Consider the following 19,862-nt stretch of genomic DNA (forward strand, 5'->3'; position numbering starts at 1 on the left):
TTAATAAATAGAATAATTTAAACTCTTTGGTATTATTACATCCCTTTTAATGTACAACAACACTAAGGTGCAAAGAGCATCTGCCACTATTTATAAGTATATATAGCATCTATTAACTACAATTTACACTCATTACAAAGAAAATACAGATCTTTACATAGTGTAAATATAATCTGTCACTATTTTCGCTTAGTGAAAGTAGCCGCTGCTAATAAATCATGATAAATTAACTACAAATAACTTTGCAACATGCCAACTAACGGCCATTAGAGTATTAGTAGACTGTAGTAGACTGCTAGGTTAGGTGTTAGGGTTCAGGTTAGTAAAATAAGGTTAAAAGAAGTTGCAAAGTGTCTCCAATGACTGCTGGATTGCCATCAAAATAAAGAAGTTTGCAGATATTAAGCAGTCTCTAATGAGATTTAGTTGACATGTAGTTGCAAAGTTACGTATAGTCAGTAGAAAGTCTAAAGTGGACCATCAAAATAAAGCATTGCCTCATTTTTTATTTACACATGATGAATTTTTCATCACCAATCGTGAGGGAAAGTTAATGCTGAAATGTTATTTTTCTGTCAACTGTCCCTTTAAACACCAGGGCTTCAGGCCTACGGTTTATTTCGCAAGATGTCCCCTCTCCACCTATCCTTGCGGTCCTTCTTAATGTGCCAAGGCTGGTGCCAGAGTGCCGGATGTCAGTGCCAGCTTAAGTGCCTCATGCCTTATTGGCTCTAATCTGTGCGTCTGCCGCAGATACAGCAGCCAGACGCATGCCGATGGTCTCATAATGGAGCAGGAGGACAGCTTCTGGTGCCAAGCCCTGGAAGACCTGGAGACGTGTGGCCAGTCCGAGCTGCTGCGCGAGATTGAGGTAAACCGCTCAAATAACGAGCTCGCTGCTTACAAACCATGAATCATCTAGTGTAATAGATACACTTCAACACATAAAAAGAAACATGGCATTTGTCCCTTGAAAAATTCCTAGTTTGCACTTACAGTGTTATGATGATGTCAACATGAGTTATGTAAGAGACATTTCATGTAGGAGAAACAATTGTGTACACAGCCCCTTCACAAAGACTTGGTTTTGAGCTCTACTGGAATGTTTTTTTGTGTGTGTTTAAACACATATTTTTCACATATTTGACATTGTTGCAGCACCTCTCTTTCCAGTCTGTCAATAACACTCCATTTAGTAGCTGTCTCTATGAAGCTCCTCCTATCGAAAAGCACAATGTGCTCTGATTGGTCGGCTGGACCAGTGTGTTGTGATTGGTCAATCACTTTGAGAATGTTTTCAGGAGCCTTACTATAATCGTTTCAATACACCACTAACTAACTCAACCAGGCCACGCCCCTTTTTTTGCCTATGCCTTGAGCGTGAATTATTTAAATGAGGAATATTGTGTTCATTCCCAGAAGAAAACGACATAAATAAGAAGACTACAATCAAGGCATTTCAGGGAGTTTTAGAAGCAGCGTGCACTGATATTTAGTTTAACCATGACAACTCTCTGAATACTTTTAGCATGTTATTAAATATGGCAATGTTAATGTGTTTGGTCTTGGTGGACTATATCTTGCTACTGCTAATAGATACACAGACTCTCTGCTGAATATGTAATATTCTGTGAGCTACTGCTGCTGAATGAATAGACATACATAATTCCTGTAACAGATCTAGGCAGGTGGAGCTGGGGGAGGTGGAGGGGTTCAGAGGAACTCTGATAGCACACTGCAGGAATAACACTGCAAAAAAAAAAAAAAATGCTTTTCTTACTTAGTATTTTTGTCTTGTTTCTAGTCAAAACATCTAAAAATTGAATAGACATACAGTCTTGTTCAAAATAATAGCAGTACAATGTGACTAACCAGAATAATCAAGGTTTTTAGTATATTTTTTATTGCTACGTGGCAAACAAGTTACCAGTAGGTTCAGTAGATTGTCAGAAAACAAACAAGACCCAGTATTCATGATATGCACGCTCTTAAGGCTGTGCAATTGGGCAATTAGTTGAAAGGGGTGTGTTCAAAAAAATAGCAGTGTCTACCTTTGACTGTACAAACTCAAAACTATTTTGTACAAACATTTTTTTTTTCTGGGATTTAGCAATCCTGTGAATCACTAAACTAATATTTAGTTGTATGACCACAGTTTTTTAAAACTGCTTGACATCTGTGTGGCATGGAGTCAACCAACTTGTGGCACCTCTCAGCTGTTATTTCACTCCATGATTCTTTAACAACATTCCACAATTCATTCACATTTCTTGGTTTTGCTTCAGAAACAGCATTTTTGATATCACCCCACAAGTTCTCAATTGGATTAAGGTCTGGAGATTGGGCTGGCCACTCCATAACATTAATTTTGTTGGTTTGGAACCAAGACTTTGCCCGTTTACTAGTGTGTTTTGGGTCATTGTCTTGTTGAAACAACCGTTTCAAGGGCATGTCCTCTTCAGCATAGGGCAACATGACCTCTTCAAGTATTTTAACATATGCAAACTGAGCCATGATCCCTGGTATGCGATAAATAGGCCCAACACCATAGTAGGAGAAACATGCCCATATCATGATGCTTGCACCTCCATGCTTCACTGTCTTCACTGTGTACTGTGGCTTGAATTCAGAGTTTGGGGGTCGTCTCACAAACTGCCTGTGGCCCTTGGACCCAAAAAGAACAATTTTACTCTCATCAGTCCACAAAATGTTCCTCCATTTCTCTTTAGGCCAGTTGATGTGTTCTTTGGCAAATTGTAACCTCTTCTGCACATGCCTTTTTTTTAACAGAGGGACTTTGCGGGGGATTCTTGAAAATAGATTAGCTTCACACAGACGTCTTCTAACTGTCACAGTACTTACAGGTAACTCCAGACTGTCTTTGATCATCCTGGAGGTGATCATTGGCTGAGCCTTTGCCATTCTGGTTATTCTTCTATCCATTTTGATGGTTGTCTTCCGTTTTCTTCCACGTCTCTCTGGTTTTGCTCTCCATTTTAAGGCATTGGAGATAATTTTAGCTGAACAGCCTATCATTTTTTGCACCTCTTTATAGGTTTTCCCCTCTCTAATCAACTTTTTAATCAAAGTACGCTGTTCTTCTGAACAATGTCTTGAACGACCCATTTTCCTCAGCTTTCAAATGCATGTTCAACAAGTGTTGGCTTCATCCTTAAATAGGGGCCACCTGATTCACACCTGTTTCTTCACAAAATTGATGACCTCAGTGATTGAATGCCACACTGCTATTTTTTTGAACACACCCCTTTCAACTAATTCAACTAATTGCCCAATTGCACAGCCTTAAGAGCGTGCATATCATGAATGTTGGGTCTCATTTGTTTTCTGAGAATCTACTGAACCTACTGGTAACTTGTTTGCCACGTAGCAATAAAAAAAATACGAAAAACCTTGATTATTCTGGTTAGTCACATTGTACTGCTATTATTTTGAACAAGACTGTATGATAATTTGAAGATTATTTTGCTTTCGCCACTAACTGATGATTTTGCTTATTTTAAGCATTCAGTTATTTTTTCCCAAAACAAGAGAATGATTTTTACTTGTCTAGTAAATGTTTCGTAATGTAAGAATTTTTAGAAATTTTGACTAGAAACTAGACAAAAATACTAAGTAAGAAAAGCATTTTTTGCAGTGAACTTACAGCAAACATTGAACCAGACTATTTAAATGTTGACCAAACAATCTCATTGGCTGCAGGATCAGCACAGGCCAATCAGCTTGTGCCATGTAGTAATTGTGAGATTATGTCATTCTCATTATGTAGCTCTCATAAATGTTGTAAAAATTGCGTCATTCACGCATTAATTCAGCATTAACTAGTTTTAATAATATAATTTCGAGGTAATATTACAGAAATTATAGACTTTTAAATACATGTACATTTTCCTATTAAATCTGAAAACATTTGAATATTAAAAAAGCTGCTAGATTTGTGACGTTGTGATTTATGTCAGTGGTGCATTTGTGTAAGTAAAATATCCTTTAAAATGGGAGAAGCACTACACTTTTTCCGTAAGTTAAATACGGAAGTCGATCAGCCGGAAGCAAGATATTTTAATTTAGTTTTAGTTTATTTTAATTTATTTTAATTTAAGTTTTAAATATGGATATTTTTCGATTCGCTTTAGAAGGCCTTTATTAACCCCCCATAGCTGTGTGGAGCAGTTATATGATGGACAGATTAACTTTTATGGACTTCAAAAACAGAGCAACATTCACTGCAATTATTAAAGCATGGACCACCGAAAGCACCAAGAGTGGGCATGTGAGCATCAAAACTGGACCATGGAGCAATGGAAGAAAGTTGCCTGGTCTGATGAATCACATTTTCTTTTACATCACATGGATGGCCATGAGCATGTCGCTTACCAGGGGAACACATGGCACCAGGATGCACTATGGGAAGAAGGCAAGCCTGGAGGCGGTGTTTTTAATTACAGTATTTTTCCTACATTTTAGAGAAAAGCCATGTTATTTGCCTAATGATAGGAGGCCAAAACCTTGATTCACAGGATTCAGAATATCTAAAAATATGATTGTTTTAATAATTTAGCTTGAGACAGTATTCTTTGACAATTTTATAAAAAATAAAATAAACAAATACTAACACATATGTATATATATTTTTTTATTTAACATTAAATCACTCAGGATCAATCAGAAATCAATTAAAATGTAAAAATTAAATTAAATCAATCAGGATTGCATGTCAAACTGCTGAAATCATGTGACATTAGCGATCCTGAATCATGAATCAATACGCGGATTCATGACCTTTTGAATCTTTATTTGAGGTTTGAAAACACACGTGGAAGAGAAGACAATGCTGAATAAAGTCGTAGTGTTTGTTATTTTTGGACCAAAATGTTTTTTCGACGCTTCAAGAGATTCTAATTAACCAACTGAGGTCACATATGGACTACTTTGATGATGTTTTTATTCCCTTTCTGGAGATGGACAGTATAGTGTGCATACACTTAGATACGCTCTCGGACTAAATATAAAATAAACTGTATTTCCGAAGATGAACGGAGGTCTTACGGGTGTGGAACGACATTAGGTTGAGACATTAATGACATACATTTAATTTTTGGGTGAACATCTCCTTTAATTCTATGTGTCATTGATTCAACAAGGTGCTGAAAGCATTCTTTAGAAATGTTGGCCCATATTGATAGGATAGCATCTTACAGTTGATGGAGATTTGTGGGATGCACATCCAGGGCATGAAGCTCCCATTCCACCACATCCCAAAGATGCTCTATTGGGTTGAGATCTGGTGACATTTTAGTACAGTCAACTTATTGTCATGTTCAAGAAACTAATTTGAAATGATTCAAGCTTTGTGGCATGGTGCATTATCCTGCTGAAGGTAGCCATCAGAGGATGGGTACATGGTGGTCATAAAGGGATGGACATGGTCAGAAACAATGCTCAGGTAGGCCGTGGCATTCAAACGATGCTCAATTGGCACTAAGGGGCCTAAAGTGTGCCAAGAAAACATCCCCCACACCATTACACCACCACCACCAGCCTGCACAGTGGTAACAAGGAATGATGGATCCATGTTCTCATTCTGTTTACGCCAAATTCTGACTCTACCATCTGAATGTCTCAACAGAAATCGAGACTCTTCAGACTAGGCAACATTTTTCCAGTCTTCAACTGTACGATTTTGGTGAGCTTGTGCAAATTGTAGCCTCTTTTTCCTATTTGTAGTGGAGATGAGTGGCCCGGTGGGGTCTTCTGCTGTTGTAGCCCATCCACCTCAAGGTTGTGCATGTTGTGGCTTCACAAATGCTTTGCTGCATACCTCAGTTGTAACGAGTGGTTATTTCAGTCAAAGTTGCTCTTCTATCAGCTTGAATCAGTCGGCCCATTCTCCTCTGACCTCAAGCATCAACAAGGCATTTTCGCCCACAGGACTGCCGCATACTGGATGTTTTTCCCTTTTCACACCATTCTTTGTAAACCCTAGAAATGGTTGTGCACGGAAATTCCAGTAATTGAGCAGATTGTGAAATACTCAAGACCGGCCCGTCTGGCACCAACAGAGATTGTCTTGACCAGGACCCTAAATGCATTGAAGCAACTGCCTTGTGATTGGTTGATTAGATAATTGCATTAATGAGAAATTGAACAGGTGTTCATAATAATATATATATTAGGGGTTGAATGACTTCCAATTTTTTAAAGTCGACATTTATGTGATGAAAGTTTAGTCGACGTCGACTGGTCACACAAATGAACAAATAAGCCTGAGCCTCGAGTTGAGACGCGAACTCGGGTCTTCTTGTGCACAGGACAGCTATAGCATATGACACAGCACTGCCCATAAGGTTATTGCTCCTACATAACAGCTTTTGTATCAGTTCTTTTGTCTTATGGTCGTTATATTTCTCACAGATTTCTGCTCGTTCTGAATAAGACACAGATAAAGTAGCACAATAAAGATTACATGTGAAAGCATTAGTGAGTGATTGTGTGTGAATTAACTCTACCTGCCAGCGTCTCTCTACTAATAGTGAAGCTGTAAGTTTTTTAGTTATCAAGTAATATATGCCAGAACTTTTCAGTTTCTAAGCTATTTTATTGATAAATCACAGAACAATGTTGACGATGCGTTTCTGCGCTACTGAATGGTTTTGTGAGGTGCGCGATCAAGAGGAGAAAATATCTCATGTAAATTGTGTTCAGCACTTTTTTTGAGGACTGTGTTTGTACCAATATCCTCTACATGTAGATAGTCAAGTGCTAAAACAACACAGACAGTGCATGCAAATAAACACCGCCACCAGCAGGCACTGATCGTTCTTTGTGAAGTTTGCATGGCAACTGATGTCTCATTTTATGCATGCTTGCTCTAAACAATGAGCTCTGTTCTTACACAACCGACCGAGGAGAGTTGTGAAAGTATGGGGAAGTGTTTTTATCTGATTTTTGATGACATTGGCTAGCGCGGTCAGCCATGGATGACATGTTCCTCCATTGGTACTTGACATTCCGTGGAACACAAAAGGAGATGTTTTGTCCTGTCCTGGCACTCTTTTCAGTATAATAACAGTGAATGGGCTGCTGTCAAGTCTTCTGAAGCCACATAATAGCTTTGCGTGTGGGAAAAAGATAACAAAATTTAAATATAATTTGCATTCATGCTCATTAAAAAATATGCCGTACAGGTTTCATTTTGGTGACATCAAACGTTTTGGTTCTAAACTTCTGAAGTCTGTGGTTTGGTCACTAAAACCTTTCTACGGAAAAGAGCAGCCAGGACATAGTCAGTCAAACAGGTTTAGAACAACATGAAGGTGACTAAATAATGACGGTTAGTGTTTTGGATTGGTTTATTTCAGCATAATTATATATATATATTTTATTTATTTTTTTATTTCAGTTTTAGTTATTTTAGTACTCAAACTAAGATTTTTTTTTGTCTGTCTGTCTTTGTTTTGTGAATTTGCTGTACGTTGCTTTTGTTTTTTGTGGGTTTTTTTTTTTTGCTTTGTTTTTGTTTTGCTTTACTTTGCCTTTGTTCTGCTGATTTTTGTTGTTGTTGTTGTTGTTGTTGTTGTTTTGCTTTTTTAAGTGTTAGTTATGTACCTCAACTTAAACTAATGAAAAATAAAACTTTTTTTTTGTTTTTTGCTTTACTTTTTTACTTTGCATTTGCCTTTGTTTGTTGTTTTTTTGTTAGTTTTTTTGCTTTTCTTTACTTTGCCTTTATTTTGCTTCTTATTATTTTTTTATAAATAAAACTTGTTTTGTTTGTCTTAGTTCTTTTGCTTTGCTTTTTTTTCTCTTTGCCATCACATTTTGTTGTTTTTTGTACTGCCTTGCTTTGGTTTTTGTTTTGCTTTACTTTGCCTCTGTTTTGCGTTGCTGATTTTTTTTTTTTTTTTTTTTTTTTGCTCTTTTACATTTTTATTTCAGTTTTAGTTATTTTAGTACTTCAACTTAAACTAAGAAACATAGTTTTTTTTTCTTTTGCTTTCCTTTGCCTTTGTTCTGCTGTTTTTTATATTGTTTTTTGCTTTTTTACATTTTTTTTAGTGTTAGTTATTGAAGTACTTCAACTTAAACTAATTAAAATTAAACTTTAGTTTTGTTTTAGTTTTTTTTTGCCTTGATATTTCTACATTGCCCTCATGTTTTGCCTGGTTTTTTGCTTTATTATTTATTTATTTATTAACTAAACTAAGAAAAGAAAGGAAACCTTAATATAAAGATAAGAAATGTTACCTTAGTTGTTAAAAAATATTTATAATCAATTTTTAACCTGTTATATTATTGAGCCCCTAAAGGATGTGATTTAAACCATGTTGTGATTTAAAAAAATATATGTTAATGCTTTTGTGCTGTCTCGCAAATATTTTGCATTCCCCCAAGACACTTGGCGTTCACTTGCAAGACCTTTTTTTTAAACACTTTTTGATTTTGTTGCACACACAGTTTTTTGGAGGAATGTTCTCCTCTCATCTCATATTTTTTTCCATAGCAATGTCCCTTTAGGGACTGCGTATTTTATTTCAAGTAACAAAAGTTTTTTTTTTTTTTTATTGTTTTAGTTTTGTTTTAGTTTAGGTTAATGATAAAAAGCCTGATTTGCATTTAGAGTAACTGTCTTTAAAGGAAGTGTTTTCTGGTTGTTGAGGGGCTTTACAGAAGTATCTGTTTTAGTTACAGTACATCCTTAAAATCACGTAAACGCCAACAAAAATGTCATTACAGCTGTACTAGGACTCAGCTTTCCAACTAATCTGTCATTTTAATGTACGCTAACTGCGTTTTCAAAGTAATTTCATGAGCGTAGATCCTATGTGTTTGAGTTAAATCCTTTTGAATTACTGCTTCAAAGAGTCAGAAATGTCCAAACTCTCAATTAACCACTTCAGCTCTGCCACTTCAGCTCTCCCTTGGACCCGTGGGTCCAAAATTGCATTATCATAATCTTTTTAAAAAATCTATAACTCGCGCACCACAAAACTAGACATATATGGTATAATTTGAAAGATTAGAACCCCAGCTTTCTTAATAACCCAATAACTTCTGCATTTATATTACATAGAAGAAAATAATACGGTCCGAATTCAACCCCCCCCCCCCCCCCATTTATTGTGTGATAAAAATATGAAATTTTATATTATTATTTTAATAATATAAAATTTCATATTTTTATCTCAAAAACACACCTAAAATAGACAAGTCATATATCAAATGAAAGTTATCGGCCTCAGGAATATCGATGAGCAGTTAATTTCACAGAACCAATAATGTACAGTAAATTTATTATCAAAAGAATCACAAAGATTGAAATGACTCCTTTGAACAAGCAAACACATGAGTCCTTTCACATGACTCGCATCAGGAGTTCAGCGCACTGGGGAACGGGGGCAAGAGATGTGAAAAGGCCTCAATATAGAGCAGGAATCAATATTTGTGGTTCTTTTCCATCTCTAGGCATCGATAATGACCGGCAGTGCCCTGAGTTTGGGCGTGGAGGGTGGAAAGACCCAATGTGAGACAGTCAGCCAGCCTCACCTCAGCCCTCTACGTAAGGCCCCACATCTTCTCAACGAGACCAAGAACAAGAGCACACTCCGCATGTCCGAGAAAACCTGGGAATCACGGAGGATCAAAGAAGAGATACAGGACATCCTGTCGCCCACACCGTTAGAGCTGCACAAGGTGAACAAACTCACAACATCATAAACTCAACGCACTATTTAACAGTATGTCTGCATTCCCTTAGAAAATGTGACAAGTTCCACTTCCATCTAAGGTGTTGGCCAACTGTAACCACTAATTAGTAACCACTGGGAGTATAAGAACAGCATTCATCTTCTCAGAAAAGATGAGAAGGCAAGTGTATGAAGATGTGTCACATTGGTTAATAATGTATGTGGTTTTTTTCTGCGGTTTAACAGGGAAGTTTTTGTTTTTTTTCCCAAATTCTAATGTGTTTTCACCAAGTGGCAACCTCCCACGGTCTCTCTCGAAGCCAATACGGAAGTAATGGAACTGCAATCGACTGGCCACTAGGGACAGGCTCCAGAAGGGAGCAGAATCCCATTGAGCCCCATGTTAAATTCTCAAATTTACATCAGAAAAAAACATGGTTACAGCTTGGTACAATTTGTGGTTTTGGCCTATAAGGCTAATTTGGTAACACTTTACGGTAAGGGTACATGAATTATCATGAATTCATGCATGACTTATGCATTAATATCTCATGAATCATCAGGAACTAACAGGAATTCAAAGTCTTTTATTCGTGACTTCATGGACGAACAGCGCCTTAATTAAAACATTAACTAAGGTGAGCACCTCATGATGAATTATGGTTTATTACACATTATCATGATGTTTTCAGTGTTAACAAAAAACATTGATCTAATTCATGCATGTATGACTTTAAATTATGTTTTATTATATTTATCGGGAGGAGCACATTCTGACAATTAACCTAATTCATTTGCTTTACTCTAGTTGTGTAATGTAAGTGTGAACTTGTGAATTATTAAAGGAATATACAAAAATCAACGTTACCTTATGCATGCACACGCTAGACCAGTAACGTTATATCAATTCATGTGATTAACTAAATTTTTTGTATTGATCATGATCTCTAAGTTAAGCATGTTCATGTCTTCTTCATAGTAGCCTGCAGGTAAATAGTCAGACCCCAAATCTGGCCACAGGCTCAGCACATAGCACATGAATTCTGTTGACATTATAGTACAGTAACGTTAGTCATCATTAAAGGGGGGGGTGAATGCTGTTTCATGCATACTGAGCTTTTTACACTGTTAAAGACTTGGATTTCTAAACATAGACAAAGTTTAAAAAACTTGGACGTTTGATGGAGTATTTCTGTGTCAAAAATACTCCTTCCGGTTTCTCACAAGTTTCAGAGAGTTTTTTTCGAGTATGGGTCTACTTGACGTTAATAAGAGCGGAAGGTCCTTGTATGGGCCGTACGGGCTCTTCTCCCGGTAGGGTGCGCGCGCGTGACTAGAGCGAGAGAGGAAATGCACGCCCATAAACCCTCTCAGGTGCAGATCCAGTCGTCCGTGAACACTTATGTCGCGCCGCGCTCCACTTTATTCCTATGGGTGACGTCGAGCGACTTCAACGCTTCAGCACAGCATTTCGGAAAGGCAGCGCTGCATTTGAACCGATTTGAACGCAGAAATGGCGGGAAGCTTCACAACATCACGCTTCCGTCGTGTCGCAAAAGTGGATCTCCACCGTTCACTGCTGTCAGGACTTCACAAAATCAACAGTTACCAAAGAAGTGTGTTTTTGACGGAGCGGTCCCAGCGATAAAGGTTCGGTCCTGCTTTGGAAGCAGGTGGTGAGTAAAACTGCAAATGTCTATGTTGTTGGCTATCGTCGCGTGAGTAAACATCAGTAAACGACACGATCGTGTAACGTTACAGTTAATTTATCAATGGAGCATGCAATCTATGGTGTGTGTTTAAATACATTTGTTTAGCTGACCAATATAGGTGTCAGTTTGTTTAATGTAAAACCAGACAAAACATAAACCTAGCTTTCTCACAAAGCATGCTTCGTCATTCAAATGCGCTAACGGTTACTCCATTGCTGTTCTCTGTATAACGTTACACTAGTCTGACGTGCAAAACAGTTTTGCTTACTACTGCTAAGGTTTAGTCGCATACAATAGTCCATAAACCGAATTATGTCCTCATAAACTGCGAGTAAAGACACACAAATGTTGACAGGCCACTAAATACAGTACATACCACAGAGACGGACGTCCTGCTGTTGCCGTTTCTCCTGTTCAATTTATTTCATCCTCCGGATCTGATTCTGGATCATATCTGTATTAGTTGAATCTGGGTAGCGTTTTCTTCTCCACGCTTGAGGACGTCACCGCTTTGTGCGCACTCGTCATTCTTTAGCCCCGCCCACACGATACGCCTCCAGGCGCTCGGGTTTTTCCGGAAAGACTCGGTACAGCCTATATTTCTTTTATAAATATAATAAAACTGAAGACTTTTCGGAGATATGAAGGATGCAATACTACTCTATAGGTACTACTAAAGTGGTGACATGGTCCTTTGAAACAATGATGATGTGTTATTAATGATGGCACTGTGAAATGACATGGTTAAAACTTTAGTAAAATAAAATAAAACATAATTTAAAGTAGTCTTAGTTTTATTTAATTGTTTATTTTAATGGGTCCTATTAGCTTGAAAGTCTATGCAATCAGCTAGTCCTCATGGTTGCCATTCTCAAATGTTACATTGCAACTACAACAACATTACATCATAGTAGGTAAAATATACACAAATTACATAAATACGTTCAAACATACATAAATTCTGGTTTCGAAAGTAGTCTTACATGCTTGAATTAGACCAAATTTTAAACATAGAAAACCTCATGATCATGTGTAATAAACCATAATGCATGATGTATGATGATTTACTCACCTTAGTTAATGTTTTAATTAAGGCGCTGTTCATCTATGAAGTCATGAATAAAAGTCTTTGAATTCCTGTTAGTCCCTGATGATTCAATAAATGCATGTAGTAATGCAGAAGTCATGCATGAATTAATGCATGAATTCATGATAATTCATGTACCCTTACCGTAATGTGTTACAGCTAATTATGCCCTTCATGGCAACTCTGAGGGAGGTGAATTTTTTTATAACTCATTCGTTTGCATTATATAAAGCCATAAAGTTCTGCATAATTAAGGGCGTGGTTACTTTGAGTGACAGGTGGATAGCCATTTATCTGCTGACTATGGTCATTCCGTCACCTAAGCTCCGCCCACATCCCGCCTTTTTGCCCATTTTCTGTTATCCGGGAGTGTCACGCGATGACTCGCTCACAAGATGGCAACGCCCAGCTCGCCCCTACTTTAAGCTTCAGAACGGCTTATCTGAATCTTATGGATGACGTCACGGACACTACGTCCATATTTTTTTACAGTCTATGGTTTTCGCTGAAGATGCTTTATGCTGTTTTAATGCAGAAAATTCAAGAAATTCAAGACCAATACGAATTTATTTAGAATTAAATGAAATGACATTTCCTGGGTTTGCTTTGGAGATTTTATTTTGGGTTTTGCTTTACAATGTTTTTTGTTTGCTTTTACTCTACTTTGCGTTTTTCTTGCTTTGCTTTGCTTTTCTTGATTTGCTGTTTTGATTTAGTTTTGAGCTTTGCTTTTGTTTTGCTTTGCTGTTCTTTTTTTTGCCTTTTTGTTTTGTTTTTTACTGTTTTTGTTTTGGTTATTTTACTTTATTTTGTCTTTGGTTTGTTTAGATTTTTTGGTTAGTTTCACAAACTTTCCTTTGTTTTATTGTTTCATTTTTCACTTTGCTTTGCATTGCTTTTGCTTTTTGTTCGGTTTTGATTTGCTTTCCTGCTTTGCTTTGCTTTTTTAATGCAGTTTTTCTTGCATTACTTTGAATTTCTTTACTGTTTTGCATTTTTTTTTTGATCTACTTTGCCATTGCTTTGCTGTTTTCCTTTCCATTAGTTTTAATTTTTGCTTTAGCTTCAATTCACTTTTCCTTTTTTGTTACTTTTTTCCTGTTTTTTTTTTTTTCTTTTTTGCTTTGCTTATATAGTTTGGAAAAAATCATCTAACATTAAAAGTGCAGCCTCCAGTATTGCATAATATTATAACAGGGGTTGCCAACTGGTAGACTCCGCAAAAGCGCAAAGCCTTTTGACGTAATGAAATAAATAAATGCCAAATCGGATTTAAAAAAAAAAATAAAATAAAAAATAATCACATTTATATCCGGCAGCTCAATAGAACCATTTTTTCCTATGTTGCCACGGTTGCGTTGACAGTTAAACAATTATGTCAATAAATCCTCATAAATACTACACACTGCATATTTACTTATTGATTTTGGGTGAGCTATTCCTTTAAGACATCATCTGCTGAACGTATTCAGAAGAAATTAGCTCATGGTTAAATTGTCTAAATAATTTTGTATTTAACAGGTGACGGTGATGAAAGACCCAGAGTGCGATGACTTTGGATTCAGCGTATCGGACGGTTTCTTGGAAAAGGGTGTTTACGTGAACATGATCAGACCTGACGGTCCAGCGGACCGCGCTGGACTCAAACCGTACGACAGGATCCTTCAGGTGCCTCTTCTCGAATCACCACATGCTGGTTTTCCAGCGCCCCCTCACATTACCCAGCTATATGATCTGCCAAGCTCAGTTAAATATAAACTATTCTGAGAGGGCCAGAGTGAGCTATGAGAGTGTCAATAGGCCTTTGACTCTGGGAGGACATATCGAGTTAAAAAGTTATTTCATTAGATCTTCTGCGTGGTTACACATCTCTTGTGGTCAAATCTCAGAGAACGTCCTCCTCTTGCTAATCTCCCACGCTTTACTGGCTGTGGAAATGATTAAATCTGTGTTAAGATACTTCACAGCTGTGGTGACAAACCAGTGTGTGTTTGCCTAAGGAGGTAGAAAATTCCTATGGTTTAGTTTGTAGGTGCTTGCTTAATGGTTTGTTTGTTTGGCGTCATACTTGATAATGGGATGGAATTTTCAGAACAAACCCTTGTTCAGAAAGTATTTTAGAGACTCTGCATGTGCCTCGGTTGTATTAATGATTATAAGAAAAAAAATCTTTAGTCCTGTTCACACCAAGGACACTAATGATATAGTTCTAAAAATCATTATGTTTTGTCATTTTTATTATTATGATTTATTTTTATTTGGTTTGGTATTGCTTTATTGTGTTTTGTTCTTTGATTTAGTTTTGTTTTGCTTTGATGTTCTTTGTTTGTTATTTAGTTGTTGTTTTTTTGCTCTATTTTGTTTGTTTTGCTTTGCTTTATATATATATATATATATATATATATATATATAGAGAGAGAGAGAGAGAGAGAGAGAGAGAGAGAGAGAGAGAGAGAGAGAGAGAGAGAGAGAGAGAGAGAGAGAGAGAGAGATAAAGGTCCTTCTCAAAAAATTAGCATATTGTGATAAAGTTCATTATTTTCCATAATGTAATGATAAAAATTTAACTTTCATATATTTTAGATTCATTGCACACCAACTGAAATATTTCTGGTCTTTTATTGTTTTAATACTGATGATTTTGGCATACAGCTGTCAAAAAATATCATATCATGAAAAGGTTCTCTAAACGAGCTATTAACCTAATCATCTGAATCAACTAATTAACTCTAAACACCTGCCAAAGATTCCTGAGGCTTTTAAAAACTCCCAGCCTGGTTCACTACTCAAAACCGCAATCATGGGTAAGACTGTCGACCTGACTGCTGTCCAGAAGGCCATCATTGACACCCTCAAGCGAGAGGGTAAGACACAGAAAGAAATTTCTGAACGAATAGGCTGTTTCCAGAGTGCTGTATCAAGGCACCTCAGTGGGAAGTCTGTGGGAAGGAAAAAGTGTGGCAAAAAACGCTGCACAACGAGAAGAGGTGACCGGATCCTGAGGAAGATTGTGGAGAAGGACCGATTCCAGACCTTGGGGGACCTGCGGAAGCAGTGGACTGAGTCTGGAGTAGAAACATCCAGAGCCACCGTGCACAGGCGTGTGCAGGAAATGGGCTACAGGTGCCGCATTCCCCAGGTCAAGCCACTTTGGGCTACAGAGAAGCAGCACTGGACTGTGGTCCAAAGTACTTTTTTTGGATGAAAGCAAATTTTGCATGTCATTCGGAAATCAAGGTGCCAGAGTCTGGAGCTTATTTGAAGGTTGACTTTTTTTTGTATTAAAAACACTTTTCTTTTATTGTTCGGATGGAATATGCTAATTTGGTGTGCAATGAATCTAAAATATATGACAGTTTAGTTTTTATCATTACATTATGGAAAATAATTAACTTTATCCCAATATGCTATAGAATATTTTTTGAGAAGGACGTGTGTGTGTGTGTGTGTGTGTGTGTGTGTGTGTGTGTGTGTGTGTGTGTGTGTGTGTGTGTGTGTGTGTGTGTGTGTGTGTGTGTGTGTGTGTGTGTGTGTGTTTGTGTGTGTATATATATATATCTTTGCTTTTAGTTTGCTTTGCTTTATTTTTGCCTTTGCAGTGCATTACTTTTCTATTGTTTTGTTTTATTTTTATAAACCCTTGTTCAGCTAAAAAAAAGTGTTTAGAGACTCTGCATGTGTTTGTTTTGTTCTTTGATTTTTTTTTTTTTTACTTTGCTGTTCTTTTTGCCTTTATTATTTTTTGTCTTGTTTAGGGTTTTTTTGCTTTATTTATTTAGTTTTTTAGTTTTTCTTTTATTTTGTCTGTTTTGCTTTACTTATGTTTTACTTTGCTTTCCTGTTTTGCTTTTCTTTGTTTTGTTTTTCTTTGTTTTACCTTTCTTTTGCTTTGCTTTGCTTTATTGTTTTGTTTTTCACTTTACTTTTTTTGTTGCTTTTACCTTGCTTTTCTATTGTTTTGTTTCATTTTTATAAACTCTTTTTCAGATAAAAAGTATTTTAGAGACTCTACATGTGCCTCGGTTGCATTAATAATTAAGATACAATTTTCGTACTCCCACACCAAGAATGATAACGATATACACTCACCTAAAGTATTATTAGGAACACCTGTTCAATTTCTCATTAATGCAATTATCTAATCAACCAATCACATGGCAGTTGCTTCAATGCATTTAGGGGTGTGGTCCTGCTCAAGACAATCTCCTGAACTCCAAACTGAATGTCAGAATGGGAAAGAAAGGTGATTTAAGAAATTCCAATATGAAAATGCCTTGTTGGTGATAGAGGTCAGAGGAGAATGGGCCGACTGATTCAAGCTGATAGAAGAGCAACTTTGACTGAAATAATCACTCGTTACAACCGAGGTATGCAGTAAAGCATTTGTGAAGCCACGACACACACAACCTTGAGGCGGATGGGCTACAACAGCAGAAGACCCCACCGGGTACCGCTCATCTCCACTACAAATAGGAAAAAGAGGCTACAATTTGCACGAGCTCACCAAAATTGGACAGTTGAAGACTGGAAAAATGTTGCCTGGTCTGATGAGTCTCGATTTCTGTTGAGACATTCAGATGGTAGAGTCAGAATTTGGCGTAAACAGAATGAGAACATGGATCCATCATGCCTTGTTACCACTGTGCAGGCAGGTGGTGGTGGTGTAATGGTGTGGGGGATGTTTTCTTGGCACACTTTAGGCCCCTTAGTGCCAATTGGGCATCGTTTAAATGCCACGGCCTACCTGAGCATTGTTTCTGACCATGTCCATCCCTTTATGACCACCACGTACCCATCCTCTGATGGCTACTTCCAGCAGGATAATGCACCATGTCACAAAGCTTGAATCATTTCAAATTGGTTTCTTGAGCATGACAATGAGTTCCCTGTACTAAAATGGCCCCCACAGTCACCAGATCTCAACCCAATAGAGCATCTTTGGGGATCAAACACAGTATTATTATGGTGTTCCTAATAATCCTTTAGGTGAGTGTAGTCCTAAAAATTGTTCTAATGTAAAAGAACAGCCACACCACACCTGAACAATATTGCTGGAATCACTTTCAAAATAATTTTTGCAGCTGATGAAAGGTAAAAACTTTTACAGCCAATCAGAATTCATCCTGCCTTAACAAGCTTGAGAATTTAAAACCGCAGGTGACAAATAATAAACAGACAAACATAATCTGATGCTGTGGATGCTAATATAGTTTATAGTTATCGTTGTTGGTGTGATCAGGCATTTACATTTAATTTTAAAAAGACTACTAAAGTCCACGTCTAAATGTTTCTTCTCCAGGTGAACCACGTGCGGACACGAGATTTCGACTGCTGCTTAGCTGTTCCCCTCATCACAGAGGCCGGAGACAAACTGGAGCTGGTGATTAGCCGAAACCCGTTAGCACAGCCGGGTGTCCCCCAGCCCCACGACTGCCACCCCCACTTCAACCCTGTAGGCCATTCCCACGAGCATCAGACCAGCACGCTGGACCTGTGACCATTGGGTAACTCAGACTGTAACCACACCGGGCCATTTGTTGCAATAGACTATCACAAGGAGCCATGATTCACTGGTTTCATTACAAAACTCTAATGCATTGAAATATACAGATCGTGGAAACAGTGCAACAAAAGATTTGAGCCAGTTTTCAGTACAAAACTCGAAGGATCTGAGCCAAACTTTTTTTTTTTGGACTACTACAATGCATACAACACATGGACTTTACCCTATCAAATAATTTTTTTTTTTTTTTTTTTCTCATTTTCTTTGTGGTTTTGTTTTTGTTATTTTTGGTTTCAGATTTTGAAAAAAAAAGAAGCATACTATGTCCAAATGTTTACAAAAGAGAAAAAGGATTAAGCTTTTGAAGTAGACCGCTATTAGATGTAAACATTGCTTTCGGTGTCTTAGACTTCCATATTCAGTAGCAAGTGTTTTTACTTACACAACAAACCACAAATTAAAAACATAATTGGTTTTAGTCCTGGCTGAGTCACTGCAGGAATACCTTCAGGCACACATTGTCCTTTCTCAAAAAAAAAAAAAAAAGTTTCTACTATAAACAGACAAAACACCACCATTCTTTGTCCTCTACACGCATAAACAGTATTGACTCCCAACAAACAAACATAAATTTGTCTTTGTGTCAGACACAACCACTCCAGGCCATGAGTACCACGACAACAATGCATAAGGTGACCGCCCGCTGCTCTAAAAAGAAAGTTGCTGTTTGATATAGCCAACAAAGACTTCACAGCCTCTCGTGTCAACATCACGCTTCTTATTTTTCAGGAGTGAAAGACATTTAGGTAACACTTTATTTCACAGTGTCTTTGTTAAACATTGCATGTAGTAATAACTATAAATGATGCATAATCACATGCAACTAACCTTATCCACACCAGTACATGTAGTTTATTGTCATTAATCAGTATTTAAATGCATAATTACACTGTAACACTGACACCTAAAATAAAGTCTTGCCAAAATTTTCCATGAATAGGGTACACCATAGGGTCACATTATTGTTTTCAATATAAGAGAGACACAATATCCCATGTTGTCTATCCTGAGGTTGATTAGATAGAAAAGTTATATAAACTATATATATATATATATATATATATATATATATATATATATATATATATATATATATATATATATATATATATATATATATATATATATATATAAAACATAAAAGTATATGCTATAATATATTTTTGTTATAATATATAGTATATAACATAAAAATAAGAAATAGGTAATTTTATTTTTCATTTAAAATACATATTTTGTCTGGTCTTGAGCTCTTTGACTAAATCAAATGATTATAGTTGTCGTGTTTGACACATATTATACATATTATTTAGACACTTTCAACACAGAAACAAGATAATTAAATAATATTACTACATTTACATAAATTTGGCCTTTATTAAGCTTACAACTATTTAACTTTATTGTGAAAAAAACAATGGTCAAAGAAATATAGCTAATGTTTTTTTTATTTTATTTAAAACCAACATTTATATACATGTTACTGTTGACTGCTTTTGATCAAGCTTAAACCCATTCAACTCCAGTATTAAAAGAAAAAAATGGTTGAAAAAACAGCTAATATTATTATTGCATTTTTATCCAAATATGGTTATACATAATTTTAAACCAACAATTTTTTTTACATAAATGTTATTGTAAGCTTTGATCAAGCTTATACCCTTGTTATTATAAGAAATGGTCGAACAAATATAGTTAATATTTTTATAGATTTTTTTGGGCAAATATGGTTATAAATAATTTGAAACCAACATGTTTTACATTAATGTTAGTGTTGACTGCAATGATCAAGCTTAAAA

At 36.5% G+C, this 19,862-nt stretch overlaps 1 protein-coding gene across 8 annotated transcripts in view; it reads left to right on the forward strand.

Annotated features, from left to right (window-relative positions):
* grip2b (glutamate receptor interacting protein 2b) overlaps positions 1-19,118 on the forward strand; it is a 298,092-nt gene extending 278,974 nt beyond the window's left edge. For 6 of the 8 annotated variants that reach the window (XM_067416284.1, XM_067416288.1, XM_067416280.1 and 3 more), the window contains exons 20-23: positions 754-871; positions 9,481-9,708; positions 14,022-14,168; positions 17,800-19,117. In XM_067416284.1, the coding sequence (XP_067272385.1) occupies positions 754-871; positions 9,481-9,708; positions 14,022-14,168; positions 17,800-17,997 (691 nt within the window). In that variant the 3' untranslated portion in view covers positions 17,998-19,117. Of the gene's footprint in view, positions 1-753; positions 872-9,480; positions 9,709-14,021; positions 14,169-17,799 lie in introns of all 8 variants that reach the window. The other 2 variants (XM_067416281.1, XM_067416282.1) reach the window with 2 other exon arrangements.
* Positions 19,119-19,862: the final 744 nt, after the last annotated feature.

This window comes from Pseudorasbora parva, chromosome 14, assembly GCF_024679245.1.
Source record: "Pseudorasbora parva isolate DD20220531a chromosome 14, ASM2467924v1, whole genome shotgun sequence".
In the NCBI taxonomy this organism is placed as follows: domain Eukaryota; kingdom Metazoa; phylum Chordata; class Actinopteri; order Cypriniformes; family Gobionidae; genus Pseudorasbora; species Pseudorasbora parva.